General features: G+C 32.2%; 1 protein-coding gene across 1 annotated transcript in view; it reads left to right on the plus strand.

Moving 5' to 3' along the window:
- The first annotated feature begins 2,298 nt into the window (after positions 1-2,298).
- LOC148626261 (uncharacterized) overlaps positions 2,299-16,427 on the plus strand; it is a 47,140-nt gene continuing 33,011 nt past the window's right edge. The window contains exons 1-5 of the mRNA XM_088570124.1: positions 2,299-2,440; positions 4,701-4,882; positions 5,540-5,578; positions 6,485-6,598; positions 7,841-7,905. Coding sequence (XP_088426250.1) covers positions 4,748-4,882; positions 5,540-5,578; positions 6,485-6,598; positions 7,841-7,905 — 353 coding nt within the window. The 5' untranslated portion in view covers positions 2,299-2,440; positions 4,701-4,747. The remainder of the gene's footprint in view (positions 2,441-4,700; positions 4,883-5,539; positions 5,579-6,484; positions 6,599-7,840; positions 7,906-16,427) is intronic.

The raw sequence follows: 16,427 nt of genomic DNA on the forward strand, positions 1-16,427 counted from the left end.
TAAAACTTCTGTAGTGATGACTTCAATCTTCAAGACTTGCAACATAACCCTGTTCCAGAAGCCTATTTGTTAGAATTCTAGCGCGATACAAGAAGTCTGCGTAGTTTTAGCAAGCTCTGGCATAAGGTATGAGTTGTGATATGAACACTCCATACGCAGGTGTTGAAGGGATGTTGCCACAGATGAAAGGAAAGTTGACAATTCTGAATGAAAAGTCATCACGTTTGTCGTAAAGTTTGGTCAATAGTTTTCCTTTACCATCGATTTCTAAGTGTAGGTCAAGATATGAGGCTGACCTCCCAGTGTCTGTAGTATCCTTTATCTCAAGTTCTTTTGGGTAGATGCGATGTATCAAATCCCCGAAATTAGGATTGTTTAAAGATAATACGTCATCTATATAGCGGAAACTGAGATAAAAGGATCTAGCTAAATGATATTCTTTCTTCCGGATCAGATCGGCTATAAAGTCAGCCTCATAAGACTGAAGGAATAGGTCAGCAAGTAGAGGAGCACAATTTATTCCCATTGAAATGCCGACCGTTTGTTAAAAAATGCGTCCACCACACTGGACAAATATGTTGTCAATTAAAAATTCCAGCATTTTGTAAACATCTTCTGTATATTTAGAAGATGATTTGGAATTATTTTTTTACCAAGTATGAGGAATCCTTACCAAAAACTATATATTTGTATCTAAGTGTACCATCATTTTTTGGGAAAAACAAGGATGTATAATGTTTTTAAGTCGGGATTTTAACTGAGTATGGGGAATAGAAGTATACAGTGTTGAAAAGTCATAGGTTTTAATGCTATTATATTCTGATAATAGTCTTGAACTGATTGTCTCCAAAAGATCTTTCGAATTTTTTCAGGATCCTCATTGAATTAATACCTCTACGGGAGTAACAAGTATTGTGATAGGATTGCTAACCTCTTTGACAGTTGTGAGTACATGCATATAAGTTAAAAGTTTAGAAAGAGGTTTGGTGGTACATTTTGCAGATCCAGCAATGTAACGTTGTTTGTATGGATTCTTGTGGAGTTTAGGAATCCAGTACATAGATGGTAAATCACAATCATCGTCCTTGGTAGAGAGACCAAAAGAGGATAACACAGATTTATGGTTTTCCACAATCTCTTCTCTGGAGAGTGTGAAAGCAGTATATGTCTTATTACTGCTATTATTTTCTACGTATACCTCTGATAATAAACATTGGATGTAAAACGTTTTGCAGACAAAAACAATGTTGTTTTGGGCTTTGTCTGCTGGTACGACAACATACTTGTCATGTATAGTAGACAATGTTTTTGCTACATCGGGGTCTTTGAAAGCTGATGTAGCATTGGCACTCATTGACCTACGTAAAACTTTCATTCGTTTCAAAATTAAAGACCTCACGGCCTTTAACCACTTTGACAGAGAATGAAAGGTGTTTTATTGGCAGTGAAGAGAACCAAAAGATTTTTTTTTCAATTATCTTATAAAAAATTAAATAGTGTATGATTTAAAGTTGATGCCCTATGCCACTCAATGGATTTTATGCCAACCGAAACCAAATCACAGGTAAGTGATCATGACAACATCACGAAAAACTCTCCTATATTAACGCAATTCATACAACATCAAATATAAAGACTTTTTTTATAAAAAAAAAAAAAAAAAAAAAAGAGTCAGTGGCCGGTGCCCTCGGACCGATGCAAGCTCCACGCAGCGGTAGGCGTTCGTTCGGTGTCTAGCGTGAATATTTCGATCAGACGCGGTTTCGGAGCTTGAAGGCTAAAACCCACTAATTCCACTTTCCATAGGCTTCTATGCTAATTTCACAACATTCAATGGCTTCTCTGGACTTTACCTTAACTTTAACCTGCAGAGGACTATATATCAGCATGATTCTACATATGTCAGCTCACAATCCTCAGAATGGCATGTGGGGTTAGCAGACTTGCAGTGCAGTACTGGTCACCGGAAGTGAAGGGTCTATAAATAGCATGGGAAATCCCAGTGTTTTCACAAGATAGGGGTATATTTAAAAATCATTATGGAGATTAGGCTTCACATCACAAGAAGCAAAATGCACCTATAAAATGTACAGAAATGTTTTTCCTTTCAGAAACTGTTTAATTTTTTTAAATAAGATGAGAACTTTTTTCACAGCACTATGAGGAACAGGGGTAATTTCTGCGTAGGACTATTTTTGCCTACGTTCCAAATGCTCATTGGTTGAATTGGTGGTCTGTACCCTGAAACAAAATTACCGGCTTTACCGCAATTGGTTTTTACTTTTCGTACCCTAACAAGTTTCCGGTTTGACTCATTCCCTATGATATCCCCTCATTCATCTGTATTTGTTTATGCAGTTATTTTTTGGGGGGTTTCAGTTTTCGACGATGATCAGTATGTGGTTCAGTTACGATTGACCAACTTTTATTGTGTAATGAGGTAAAATTATATCTTTCATTTATTTTACTCAGAACTGACAGAAGGCCTTTTGTTGTATTGATGTCACGACCATCAGAGTGCATCTGCACAGTGTTTTTGATTTTATTAAGTCCACACAGTTCCAGAACTCAAGGAAGGGTGCATTTTCAAAATAATGTGGAGAAAGCATTGCCTTTATAAGTAAGCACAATGAGCCTCACCATACATGGATTTTACCTTAGTGATCTGAAAAGTTACTTACAAGCAGCTTCAGCATCCTTTTTATTTTATTTTAACACTTTGCCACATATAATATAATATATTAATATATATTAATATATATATATATTTTGTTATGTCTTCTTTTGCTCCACAACAGAAATGTAATGGTAATACTGCATTCCCCTGTTAATAATTTTATGTGAAGTTTTTGTTGATTTGTTCCTAGTCACGAAGCAGATGCATTTTTTTGCCATAATTTTTATGTGTACTTACATGTGTACTTTTGAAGATCAATATTTTTTAGTATTTTTACAATCACCTTTTTATTAACAAATTTTTATCAATAAATTTGTAGGTTAATTTCTTCAATGGTTGATTTTTCCTCAGCATTTTAACAAATTTTATTTTAATTGAGTCTTGTTTTTTAGTCATTTGATACAAACTTTTGGACATATCAACTTAATTTTTTAAAACAGACATTTTACTTTATATTTTATCTAAACATGTATACTGAGCTTTATTTATTTATACATGTACATTGTATGTACATTGTGTATTCATGACATCTTTCAGGTTACCACTTATTTAGATTTGTAGTTTCTTTTACTTCATGTATACATGTATGTAAGTGGAGTTAATGGACCAAGAAATTAAAAAAAATACCAACTAAGGTTGTTAATTACATGTACATGTAGCATGGGGTAAATTTTCCAGGTCTTAACCAATGTTTACTTTAACTTTAAATAAAAATTCTAACAAAAAGGACTAATCTGATATGAATAAAATAGTTTTATAATATTTTGATCTAACAACATTGAGTTGAAGATTTTGAAAAAAATTACACACACACACAAATTAATAAATAAATAAGCATTAAATTCTGAAGGTGTATCCATTTGATAACATCATGTAGTGAAGAGGTAGTGGTACATTTTCTCAGAACTTTTTGTTTATTACATCTACATGTATGTCTCAGACATGTTGTTTTTGCTCTGTCTGTCTGTTACTTTTGCAAATACAAGTCCTTGGAAAATTTTGAACAAAACTTCATGAAACTTTGTAGATAGTTGGAACATTATATGTACATATAGTTATGCTATGTGCATATTAACAAGATCTGCTAATTTTGTAGTTCTACTCCTTTGAACTTTTGCGTAGACATACTGGGTATGGTTTTTGAGGGCAAAAACAAGCTATAATTTACTTCATATGTATTTTGCAACCTTCACTATTATTTGACATTATTAGATCTTCAAAACCTTACAAACTATAGTTTTAAGGGAAATTTGATTCATGGTGCTGAATTTAGAATAATTGGGTAGAAAATTATATCAGTTTAAGTCACATATATTAGCTACATGTGATTTAGAGGTCAAATTTGTAAATAGTAAAGAATGTTTTATGTAGTAACCAACTGTTAATCAGTGCCCTAGATTGGAACTGATAAAAAACAAGTACTATCTTTAAAAAAAAAAGATAGCCAACACAGTAAAATTTTCTTCTTTTTACAATTGTCTATATTTCATTCAAGAAAAGAACACATGGTACGCAACTTCAAATTTCGATGCAGTTTTTTCGAATGCCACTGATTTATCAGCATTTGGCGTATCGGGAAACAGAATTGCTATCTGATGACTTCCAATTCCATAGAATAGCGTCTTTAAAGTCAAAGGGCATTCTCGCTTTGTTCATTCCAAATTTATTTGGTGAACTGTGTGGACATAATGGACACTATGCTACGTTACATATATTTGTAATTAAATTACTTAATTGATTCAACAATTAAGCTATTTCCAATTATTCAATGTATAAAAGATTATTCATTATTCAGTATATAAAGGTGACTGAAAATATCCAGGATACCAATGTTCCTAATGGATCCGTGAATTTCATGGTTGCTAACCTTCTGTCCAATAAAATGCGAGGATGTTAGCTCAATTGGTTATGTTGCCTTGGTTAAGCATCACGGGTATCACATGATGTAAAAGTGAACTCAATACTGATAGTGTTGGAAAAAGTTCAGCCTTTTGTTATTATGATTATAATGTTTGTTGTACAGATGAATCCCTGTAGACATCAGTAAGACTTGATAAGATAGTGATAAGAATGGAGGCAGTTTCTCAGGAACCAGGGAATGATTCCTTCCCTAAACTGAACACAGAGAGTGATACAACATTGGAAAAACCTGACTTACAACAACTGAGAAATGATAGACTGGAAAGAAACAGAGAAGTTATGAAGGTAAAGATGAGTAGATTAATAAATAAAAGCAAAAGTACATACAAAAAAATAGACTTGCTACAAGTCTATCTTTATTATATATATGAGATGGACAATTTGTGTAATTAACCTCTCTGATAAAACCACTACTAGCTGCTGTGAAACTCTTTTCTGCTGTTTTATCATTAAATATGTTGATGGATACAATTTTAGATTTGTTTATTTCTTTAATAATAATTTCTTTGCTGGCTTCTTCTTTCCTTTGGAAATTATTGGCGGTGTAAACATTTTTTGAGGTTTCCAAGAAGGAAGTCTCTCACACATTCTGCTTACTGAATGAGACTTTGTCCATAGCAACATGCTATTGGTAGATATAAAGACCAGAAGTCAAAATAGGGGAATTGCACATTTAAATGTCTAACAACATGGCAATGCACTGTAAACAAAGAATGAGCTCTGTTCAACATAGGCATAGCTTAAATCATATTAGGAACACAGTAATGGTCGAAAAGTAAACTATGAATTGAAAAAACATGATTATATAAAACAAACTAAATTGAAGCAAATGGCCATGATTTTCTTTATTTAAGAGTTTACAGATTTTTTGTACTAACAGCCATCTGATATTTAAGATATGTTGCTGAAATCTTCTACAATTGATTTTGCTTTCAATTTCAGGCATTTAGTCCAGCTATCACTAATGCACTGTTTCCTGAGGCAAGTTTATTTTTGACTATAGTGTTAGCTTTTGCCCAAGATAGCCTGCAGACAAGTTCAAGTTATTTTCAGTTGTCATGTTGTTTGCTCTTGTCCTTAAGGAGGTAGACCTGGGGTAAGTGGCACAACTCTTACATATTATTGGAATGTTTGTATTCAGCATTTTACATCAATCTCATGTAAGCATCAAAGTAACTTGGATTGATTTCATTCTGTTTCAAATGAAAGCTTGAAAGGCTTTGGTGAAATTGAATTTGATACAAACATATCACTGATTTCAAGAGTTATATCCCTTACCCTAGGTCTACCTCCTTAAACCTGATTGCCAGTCATTTACAAGTTTGCCAAGAAAAGTGGGAAAGTACACGCATTCTTAACTGATATCATCAATTATGATGTGATGTATGGTGTTAGTCTTTTTAGTATGTTCATCAACTTTCAACTTACATATAACTCTATTATCAGTTTACCTTGTTTGTACCTTGCATTATTAATTTTTTTTGTTATAAATTGTTGATTCTAACAAAAAAATATTCTATTCTTGTTAAGAGCAAACATTTTTTTTTCACTATGAGATTATTTCACTACAAAAGAAACATCAAAAGTGTAAATGATATAATGATATGGCATTTATATTGAATATTGTCTCAAGCAGATACAAAAAATGTACCAGGTATTAATTTTTTTAAGGATTGAACAAATGGCCACTCTGTGTTTACACTTGATAAAAATGCAGTAGTGTCAGAGTTAATTTTGGACCAGATTGGTTCATTTCTGAAAATGATTATATAGCTGTGTAGTAACTGCAATTACAAAGATATATTGCACAGTCATTTTCTTTTTATTTTGAAATAAACAAGCAAATATTTACATGTATCACTATATGATAGTACATTTTCATTACAGAAAAGTAAAACTGTCAGTAAGTTAGACAAGTGTGCTATAAGTATCCAGAGGCATTACAGAGGATATCTAGGGAGAAAAAAATATGTGGATCTTTTATACAAACAATTCAATCAGGTACTTGAAAAAAATAATACAGGGTATGACGTTAAGATTTTATTAAACTTGTCCTATCGGGCAAGTTGATGAAAATTCTACTTGCCTAAATTGAAATTTAAGTTGTCCTTTAGTAAATGCATGTTGAAAAATCAGTAAAATTTGGTTGTCCCTGGACAAGTATGATGTAATTTTCACTTGTTGGAATCGTATGTTCACTTGTCCCGGGCAGTAGGACAACCTTTAACGTCATACTCCAGTTTAATATAGAGGAAGATTATCATTGATATACAAGAAGTGATTAATTGACAATGTTATAAAACAAATAAGAAGAAAAGTATACTTAAGACCACATAATACTATTAGGTCTAAAAAAATACCTGTGTTTCGCTAACCCTTCTGACCCTAATTTTTTATGCCTACCCTAAAATTTTTTTTTTTGCCATTTTTTTACAAGCACTATTAAAGTTTAAATGTGCCTCCAACACAAACCAGTCAAAATCTTTGAAAAAAATTGCCTACCTGAAGCAGAAACACAGGTATTTTTGTTTTTATTTTTGCCTTAAAGATAAGTGCACATTCTACAAAATAATATCTTTGATTTATTTGGCTAATATTATTATATTCCCAACCATTACTGATTCTAGTTCCAATGGTTTGTCTCTTTTGGAATTACCAGCAAATTATTCTATCATATATGAACATTAATTTCATATGAAAGTTTATTTGAGAGTATCTCTGTCCAAGACTTGGTGAAATTTTGTATGTGTAGTTTTGAATTCTCAGATATCAGAAAGGCATCTCAGTTATCAATGGCAAACATGTTTTTTTCCTAATGAATTTGAATTTGTTGTTTGACAACCCCAAGTTATAGGCTTTAGCTATGATAATAGATGGAGCTATTGAAACTCAAATTACAACTTTGTTAATGTTGCACCGCCATGTTGCTATTGGTGATGTTTAGACCAAAGGGAACAAATGAGACTTTCTATGACATCATGTCCATGCCTGTGTTAAAAGTTCAAACAGTTATTTTGAATTATATACATCATTTCTGACAGAATGATTTTGAGTCATTCATGTTTCAGAGCCCCTACTTATATGTACCAGTAGAACATTGCTGATGCTCCATTCATAGTATTGTTTGTTTACAAAATAATCTCTTAAAACTTTATCAGGTATAGTAAAGATTTATTGGCTTGGACCCATTAAAACCATTTTAAAACATAATTTCAATTACTTGATACTAAATTCTGTTTTCAGCAAGAGCAAGAAAGACTTGAAAAAATAATGAAACAGACAGAAGAAGGAGAACTTTTGGTTGAAAAGTAAGTCATATATATCATCATCATTCTGTAGAAATATTATTACTGTAGACATATTAATTTTTGCTTATTTTTGTGGTGGACTTAAAAGCACAAAAAAACAGTACCCAGTAAATTGATTTTTAATACTATATAACACTGATTTTTTAAACCATGAAAACTGATGCCCGCGAATATGTTCACTGTACAGAATCTGCCAAAATTTATATGTTTACAGTAATTAAACATGTAATCTGATGTATAGAATGTAACTTTTCTACATAAACAAAAGAAATGTAACATTTTAGATACCACTTCCAGATAAATTGGTTTGAAGTCTGGTGCTAAGCTTGAAATGCACAGAAAATAGCCCAAATCATGTGGACAATGTGGTATTCTAAACATATTAAATTGGCCGAGGAAAAACCATCCAAGAACTAGCAAGATCTTAACAAGTTGGATGATGTGGACCTTGCAAACTGCTTTGTTATCATTGGCATTAGCTGTTAGATACTGCTACTACTGCTGTTTTACTACTGTAGTTACCATTGATTGAAGGCAAGCCAAACAATATGGTTTGTAAGTCTCATCAAGTGACTGTGGTTTCATGAGAACAAATCCTAATATACCATTCAAATGCATTGAAATTTGTCATTTACAGACCGTTGAGTTCAATATTAAAGGCAAAACTTCTTTTTGTTAAAAATACAGTTGAAACATGACAAATCTTTGTTTCTACAAATAAAAGCATTGAGAAAAGCATACAATACAAGATTTTGCATTGTAATGCACCATTTTGAGATCCCTGAAGTAAACAATGCAAATTGGTTTTTAGAATTCAATACACTCTACATCAGAAATTCTGGAAAGAACAAAAAAATGAAACTACAATGAGACTTACAAATTTATTGTGACTTACAGTCCATTAATAACTGTAAGGGTTATTTATCTATTTTTATACAAACCCAAAAATGGTTCGATTGGCAGGGGCAAGTCAATTTCCAAAAGCAATAGCCTACTGGGCAAGTGAAATTTTTACTTGCATGAAAAAAAGTAGAATATATATGAAATTAATGCAGAACTTCAATTTATATGACAGGGAATGCAAGAGAATACAGGATTTTGCACCATTTACTCAGTAAGCGCACCTTGCTTATATAAGGTGCTGCAAAGAGAGAAATAATTCCCTATATAAACACCTTAGATACTATCATAAGTTATCTGAGAAGTTCGTATTTTATTTAAACCATTATTATGTCAAGAATTTTTTTCCCAATATATACCCTTTAGATAAAGCATTAAATTGCCATTTTAAAAAGTTAAACCAGAAAGAAAACATAAGGAAAGAGTAATCAAGGGAACCAGAATTCTCTCAGAAATCAAAAGAATGTAATTTAGGGACAAAGACCATACATGGAAAAAAGTTACAAACAACAAGGAATATAATAACCTAAATATTATGTACAAAGCTTCAAAAGTAAATTAGCAACTTGGACTCCATTAAAAATTGGGAGCATGGAACAGGTGCGCCAGTAGGGTAAGTTTCTCTACTTTTCTAGAAATACCTGCTATGATGCTCATAAGAGTCAAGTTTTGGGCAGCAAAAGAGGATAGGAAAACTATGACACATTGAACAAATTAGTTCTTATGGTGCAGATGGATACACTGTGACGATCCACAAGTTTATGATGACAACCCTAAAACTTTTGTAATGATGATTTCAATCTTGTAGCAACATAACCCTGTTCCAGAAGCTTTATTTTTATTGTAAGTTAACAAGTCTGTGTAGTTACTGCAAGCTCTGGCATAACATATGAGTTGTGATATGAAAACTCCATATGCAGGTGCTGAAGGGATGTTGCCACAGATGAAAGGAAAGTTGACAGTACAGAATGAAAAGTTATCACGTTTGTTGTAAAGTTTTCCTTTACCATCGACCTCTAAGTGATGTTCCTTCCTTTTGATTAGATCAGCTATAAAGTCAGTCTCATAAGAGTGAAGGAACAGGTCAGCAAGTAGAGGAGCACAATTTGGTCTCGTTGGAATGCTGACCGTTTGTTGAAAATTGCATCCACCACACTGGACAAATATGTTGTCGATAAAAAAATGCCAGCATTTCGAAAACGTCTTCTTAAGTATATTTGAAAGATGATTTTGAATCATTTATTTTACAAAGTGTGAAGAATCTCTACCAAGTACTATATATCTGTATCTAGGTGTACTGTCTTTATTTAGAGTAACAACAATGTATAATATTTTTGAAATGGATCAAAAATCTGTACAGGAATTCAGCAGAGAGTTTTCTTTATCTCTCTTAAAAAAAAGAAAAATAAAGGGTAGCAGGACATATGTTACTGGATATTGCAGGAAAAAATGCACCATATGTTTTCATGTGTTTTAAAACATATGGAAACATATGTTTAGGACCAGTATGACAAACATAAGTTTTTGTGCTTTTAAAAACTTATTAAATCATATGAAAACCATACTCTTTTTGTATGTGAAATCTTATTGAAAACATATAAATACCATATACCTTTTATTTCATTAGTCAGAAACAAATGTTTTCCAGATGTTTTTCATGTTGGCCCTAAACATATGAAAAACATATGATACACATATTTTGCAATATTTCCTGTGCATATGGGGGCAACTATTTCACTGTACCTGTGTATAATGTTGTTTTTGGGCCAGCTGCAGCCTGTTCTGTGGTGTGAGGGTTTCCTCGTCATTCATTAAAGATCCATCGGTGGCATTGAGTTGACATTTTTTCATCCCTTTTGGGTTGTTTCTTTGACATATTTGCCATATCCATTCTTGTCATATATCGTGGGTATCATCAATTCTTAAATAACTGAAAAGGGTTTTATGCTTGTTTAATTGCCAGGCCTTGCAACTGCTGAACATAGAAGAAGATGTTATGTTTCTTTCAAAATTCTTGTCTGTTAAGTGATTATCCCATTTTTTTACAAAAAGCCCAAAACATTGAATTTATAAAATTATGCTGTAACAGTATTTAAACTGTAAATTTGAAAAAGTTCTGTTCTTCCTTGAACAGCACAGCTGTTTAACTATGCTGCAGTGTCCCTTGCAGATTTAAAAGAATACATTTGTACAAATAAGATACATGTAGTAAATTTCTAAATAAAGCATTATTCATTATTTGATGTGTTGATTCAAACTTAAGCTAGTTGAATTTAAAGATGGTTGGTGAATTTCATTTACAATTTAAAAAATTGTGACCATATAATGGTATCATGCTGTAGTCATCCTTTGAATGGTTGGTGGTGTCATTTTCTGGTGTCCATAGACAACTAAGTTTCCAGACAATAACTTGAGTATAAGTACATGGATCTTTATGAAATTATACCACAGTGTCATAAGAAAGTTTGAGATTGATTTGGGGTTGTAACTGGAGCCATATATTTCCTGTCAAAATCTTATACTGTGTAAAATATTTTATCAGAATCAAATTTTATTTTAATTGTGTGTTAATATTTCTCTGAACTTCATGTTCAGGGTTCAACCTCTGCAGTTGTATCAAGCTGTGCCAAGGAAGCATTTTATTTTTTAGTTCTAGGAGCATGGTTCATCTGAACATCTTTTTCCACTAAAAAGTTTTCATTCTATTGAACATTTCACTGACGTCAAATGTGTTTGCATTTCTGCATGACTTTCAAATTATCAGCCAAATTTGGAGTTAAATTCAGTGCATATGTTCTAATAGATTCAGAATATTTCTTTTTGAAACTCTGATTTTCAATAATGATTGATGCCAATATGATATTCAGGTAATTGATTTAAAAAAAATTTGACTCAGGGCATCAATTTTCTGGCATAAAATGTTTGTATAATACATGTACCGGTAGTTGCATTATTGATGTAACATACTTTAAGGCTTCTTTGATCAATGCTTTTTAGCTAAAATAAATCATTCCTACAATAGATTGTTGAAATTGATAATGTAATGAAGAAACGAAACGCTATTACATTGAGTGCTATAAACATTAGCCTCATTAAAAACATGTATCTTTGACATTGTACAGTAGATGTATGCTACATCAGCTCCTCATAAGATGTCAGGTTTGGTAGTACATGTACTAAGTATTTTATTAACAGGATTGATTCTGTGTTTATGTCTTTGCATACTGGTCTGTCTGTCCGGCAAGTTTTTACATGATTACTAAAAAAACTTCTGCACTAATAAAACTGACACATGTAGAAAGTGTATATATGCATAGTGGGAAGCTCTTTTGGATTTTTTTTTATAATTCAAATTATTTGTTTTGGAAAGGAGATATTGAAATTTATTCATATCAAAGGAGGTGATCTCATTTTTGCCAAATAAATCAAAAACAATCTCTTTTTAACTGCATACACAATTTCAGAATATGTCACTTCAAACTGATCGATTGTGAGCCATTCCTGTTTCAGAGCATCTACACATTTAAGATGTTGCTGATACTCTGTCCCAACAAAAAGTTTTAAATTGCTTAAAACATTAGCTTCATACATGTATATACACTCCTATCTATGACGATGTGTACATTTAGATGTTAGTTATATCAGGTTTCCATAGGAATCAATCTCTGCTTTAAATTATCCAGCTGGCAGTTTTGGTAGTACTAAGTACCTAATTAACAATATAGATTCTATGTTAATGTCTTTTTTTTTTATTTTTTCCATTAGTAAATGAATCCAATAATAATTTTCTGGCTTACTAATTTCAAGACCTTAGCATCCATTCATTCATTGATAGGACTTTTATTGGAAATAGGAAGTAATTTATCTCCATCTTTAGATAGGGGTAACCATTCTTAACTATTTTGTATTGATTAATGTTATAGCATCACATAATAGATCTCCTGTATTTTTTTATTTACTCCATTAGTCTTAAGAGTCATTGCCCCTTTAAACAGAAGTTTAGCTGCTGCTGATGGATGATTAAAAGTTAAAAGTATCAATATTGAAGTTTTGAAAAGTTCTTGATACAGGTATGTTTCTCTGTCCTCCACTTTGTCTTTTTTTTTTTTATTTTCTTTACTTTCTTCTATTAATGGAAAAGCTAACGAAAAGCAGCAATTTTAATTTGTTGTTTTGACTTTGAAATCAAACGTTCATACATTCCTTTAACAGTGTTGTTCATCCTATTTCCTCTAGAAGTAATTGAATGGTCATGAAGCAGTTGTAAAATTTACCTCCTCTTTTGAAAATAGATTGAAACTACTCCATGTTTTAGATAGGAACCCAAGTAAGAATCATGCAAAATGTGATACATGGTTGGAAAGTCTACATTTTTCTATTTTTTTTAGATATTTTATTAAAAATGTTATATTCAACCTGTTGCTTTTCGTATAACCCTTGGCATTAAGAGATACAAATTATAATGTATTGTTGGTATTAAAAAGTAAAGGAGATAACTCTGGTAAATGATACTGAAATACAATAGAAACTATTTGATTTTCAATGTGAATTATCTCCTTATACCAGATGGATTATATATTTCATTAAATTAGACCCATTAAAAAATAACAGAAATTATTATATGAATAGCAGTGTTTTGTCAATTGTTCCCAGTGTAATAAATTTCATATCCACACTGTGAAATAAATTAGGTAATTTCACTCTCGGACTTTCTCCCGCCAAAACGTCACAACATAAATATCAATCCACCAATCACAGAATTTTAAATTTATGTTGAAAATATCAATAAATTATGAATAAAATCTATACAATAAATATGATAATCAATTGGTTATCGTGAATAACCAAAACATTATTACTCATGCCAAGAATATTTTGGTTATTCACTCTTTCCAATTAATTACCCTATTATTATAATGTGTTGCAAGGGGACATAGAAAGGTTGGCTTTCCATCTTTCAGGATTTGTCCACTTTTTAGCTCACCTGGCCAAAGGCCAAGTGAGCTATTGCCATCACTTGGCATCCATTGTCGTCATGGTCCATCATCGTCATTAACAATTTTTCAAAACTCTTCTCCTCTGACACTACTTGACCAATTGGAACCCAACTTGGTAAATAGAACATAGGGGTCAGACAGTAGTTTTTAGCATATACCTCCAAACCGTTAGCTTTAGCCAAATCCTGTAATGGATAAAAGTGTTCAGCATGATGAGATCTATCTGTGGTCAAATTTTCATTTTAATCCGTTAAGCCATGTTGGAGTTAGTACCCTTTTTTGACATTTTTTTGCTTATGTTTTTTCTTTCAAAAATCTTCTCCTGACACTACTTGACCAATTGGAACCAAACTTGGTATGAATATTCCTTGGGGTATTCTGCATAGATCTGATATGGGGATTTTTGATCCTTCAAAAAATATGGCCACCATTACTAAAAAATAGAACAAAGGGGTCAGACAGTAGTTTTTTGCATATATCTCCAAAACCGTTATGTTTAGCAAAATTATTTCAATTGCTGAAATGACTCTTATTATAAGGCCTTCAAAAGTCTTCACGATTAAAGTTGTCAGGCGACTCCTTGTAAGAGTTATAGCCCTTGAAAGATGATTTTTTTTTTGGAAAGTTTTCAGCCAATATCTTGAAAACTATAACAGATAGAAAAAAACTTTCAATTGCTGAAATGGTCCTAATGATTGTCCTACCAAAGTCTTCATGTCTTATCTCTATTCTGGCCTTATCAAAACAAAGTGTTACTCATACACATAACTGTGATCCAAGCTGAACCTACCAATAATTTTCTTTTAAAACCATTGAAATCACTGTTAGAGTCTCTCATTGAGTAAATAAATTGTTGTCATCAAATTACATCTTTAATCAAGGAACACAAAATATACATGTACCTTACCTTTTGTGATTGTTTTCCTTTGATTTTGAACTCATTGAGTTGAATATGTTTCATTCAACTAAGTTCTGCTGGTTTTATCCAATATCCAAGTCGCTAGAACGGGTGAAATATTCCCTGGATTGCTTTGAACTGATGAAAATTAAGTAAACTTCTTCCAATTCAAGTTTTCTCTTCAAAAATTGCCACCATTTTGGTTGTTTATTACCTGGAGGGGCTAGATGTATCTCTCTTTGGTCAAAGTTCACTGTGACTTAACTTCTCTTAAAAGAAGATGAGCTGGTGACTTTTAACTATTTTTAAAAATTCTTGGCAACATAAATCTCTATTTCGCCTAGATTATGTCCTGCTTGAGTCAAAATTGTTGGACAACTCCTTGTTAAATTTATTGCCCTTGAAAGACAAACTTTAACAAGGTAAGCAATTCAGGCTCCTGGGAGCCTCTTGTTTTGTAATGCTCTTACCAAATAAGTTTGTTTTGGTATGTAGCTTTATTTTGAAGAGTTACAGGTTAATTTCGACTTTGGTTATGTTGAATGGTTTTTACAAAAGCCCTTGGACTTTGGAATTTCAGTGAATTTAAAGTTTTCTGCATTTTTTTTGTAATGCTTTTATCAATTGATTTTTTCTTTTGTATGTAGTCTTACTATGAGAAAGAGTAATCAAGGGAACCAAGGTTATAGCGGTAATCAAAAGAATGTAATCCAGGAACAAAGACCAGACATGGAAAACAGACACACACAACAAAGAACATAAAGTAACTAAAATCATACATACAAAGTAACAAAAGCAAATGAGCAACTCGGACTCCACTAAAAACTGGGAGCATAGACCAGGTGCACCGGTAGGGTAAGCGTCCTCTGTTTTTCTAGAAACACCCGCCGAGTTGCTCATAAAAAGTCAAGTCCGGGTAGACAAACGAGAAGTTACAGATTAAGTTTGACGCTGATTATGGTTGAATGATTTTTACAGAAGTTATTTTCCCTTGGACTTAAAAAATTTCAATGAATTTAAAGTTTGAAATGTATCTTTTTACACAGGGGACATTGGAACGCTTTTCTTTTATATTCCCTGGCTTTTGTATTGCAGTTTCAACATTGTTTATAATGTTCTGCAGCAATAATTTTCAATCTGTTATGCTAATCAAAGGCGTAGGAATTAATTTCATCATAGATCAGAACCACCAGACGTTGCATTCATCAGTTGTATTGATTATTGTTATATCACTATACATTTGTATTTACTACAATCAAATCCACTCCCACTACTAAACATTGTTACATCATCCTGGCCCAATCTAAAATGGTAATTTAAGTCCTAAAAATGGAAACATTTGACTGTTGACTTGATTATCCTTCCTTCCTTCGGAGATGTAATTTTGATTAGGACAAAATCACTGGATTAAACTTACTGTGGTAAGGCATCATTGGAACTTGTTAATTATTTCGTTTACAAGAAAGTTTGTTCCTGTCATTGATTAGTTGTATTGATTGTAGAATTGCATCTATAGTATGCTGTCTAGACAGTTGTCATACCTAAAATCTAAACATAGGTTCACAAAAATTCTTCTAAAAATGGAGTCTTTTGTTATTGTGTAAATTTACACTGATATTTGTTGGGATGGAAGTCAAGATGTAGCCTCTGGTACTTTATTTCTTTTTCTTGTGTTTTTCTCTTTAAATAAGAAAACCCTGAGGTTTAACTAGCCATCGAATGAGAAA

This window comes from Perna viridis, chromosome 2 (assembly GCF_037379345.1).
Source record: "Perna viridis isolate PV_CMFRI_1.1 ecotype Kerala chromosome 2, ASM3737934v1, whole genome shotgun sequence".
NCBI lineage: Eukaryota > Metazoa > Mollusca > Bivalvia > Mytilida > Mytilidae > Perna > Perna viridis.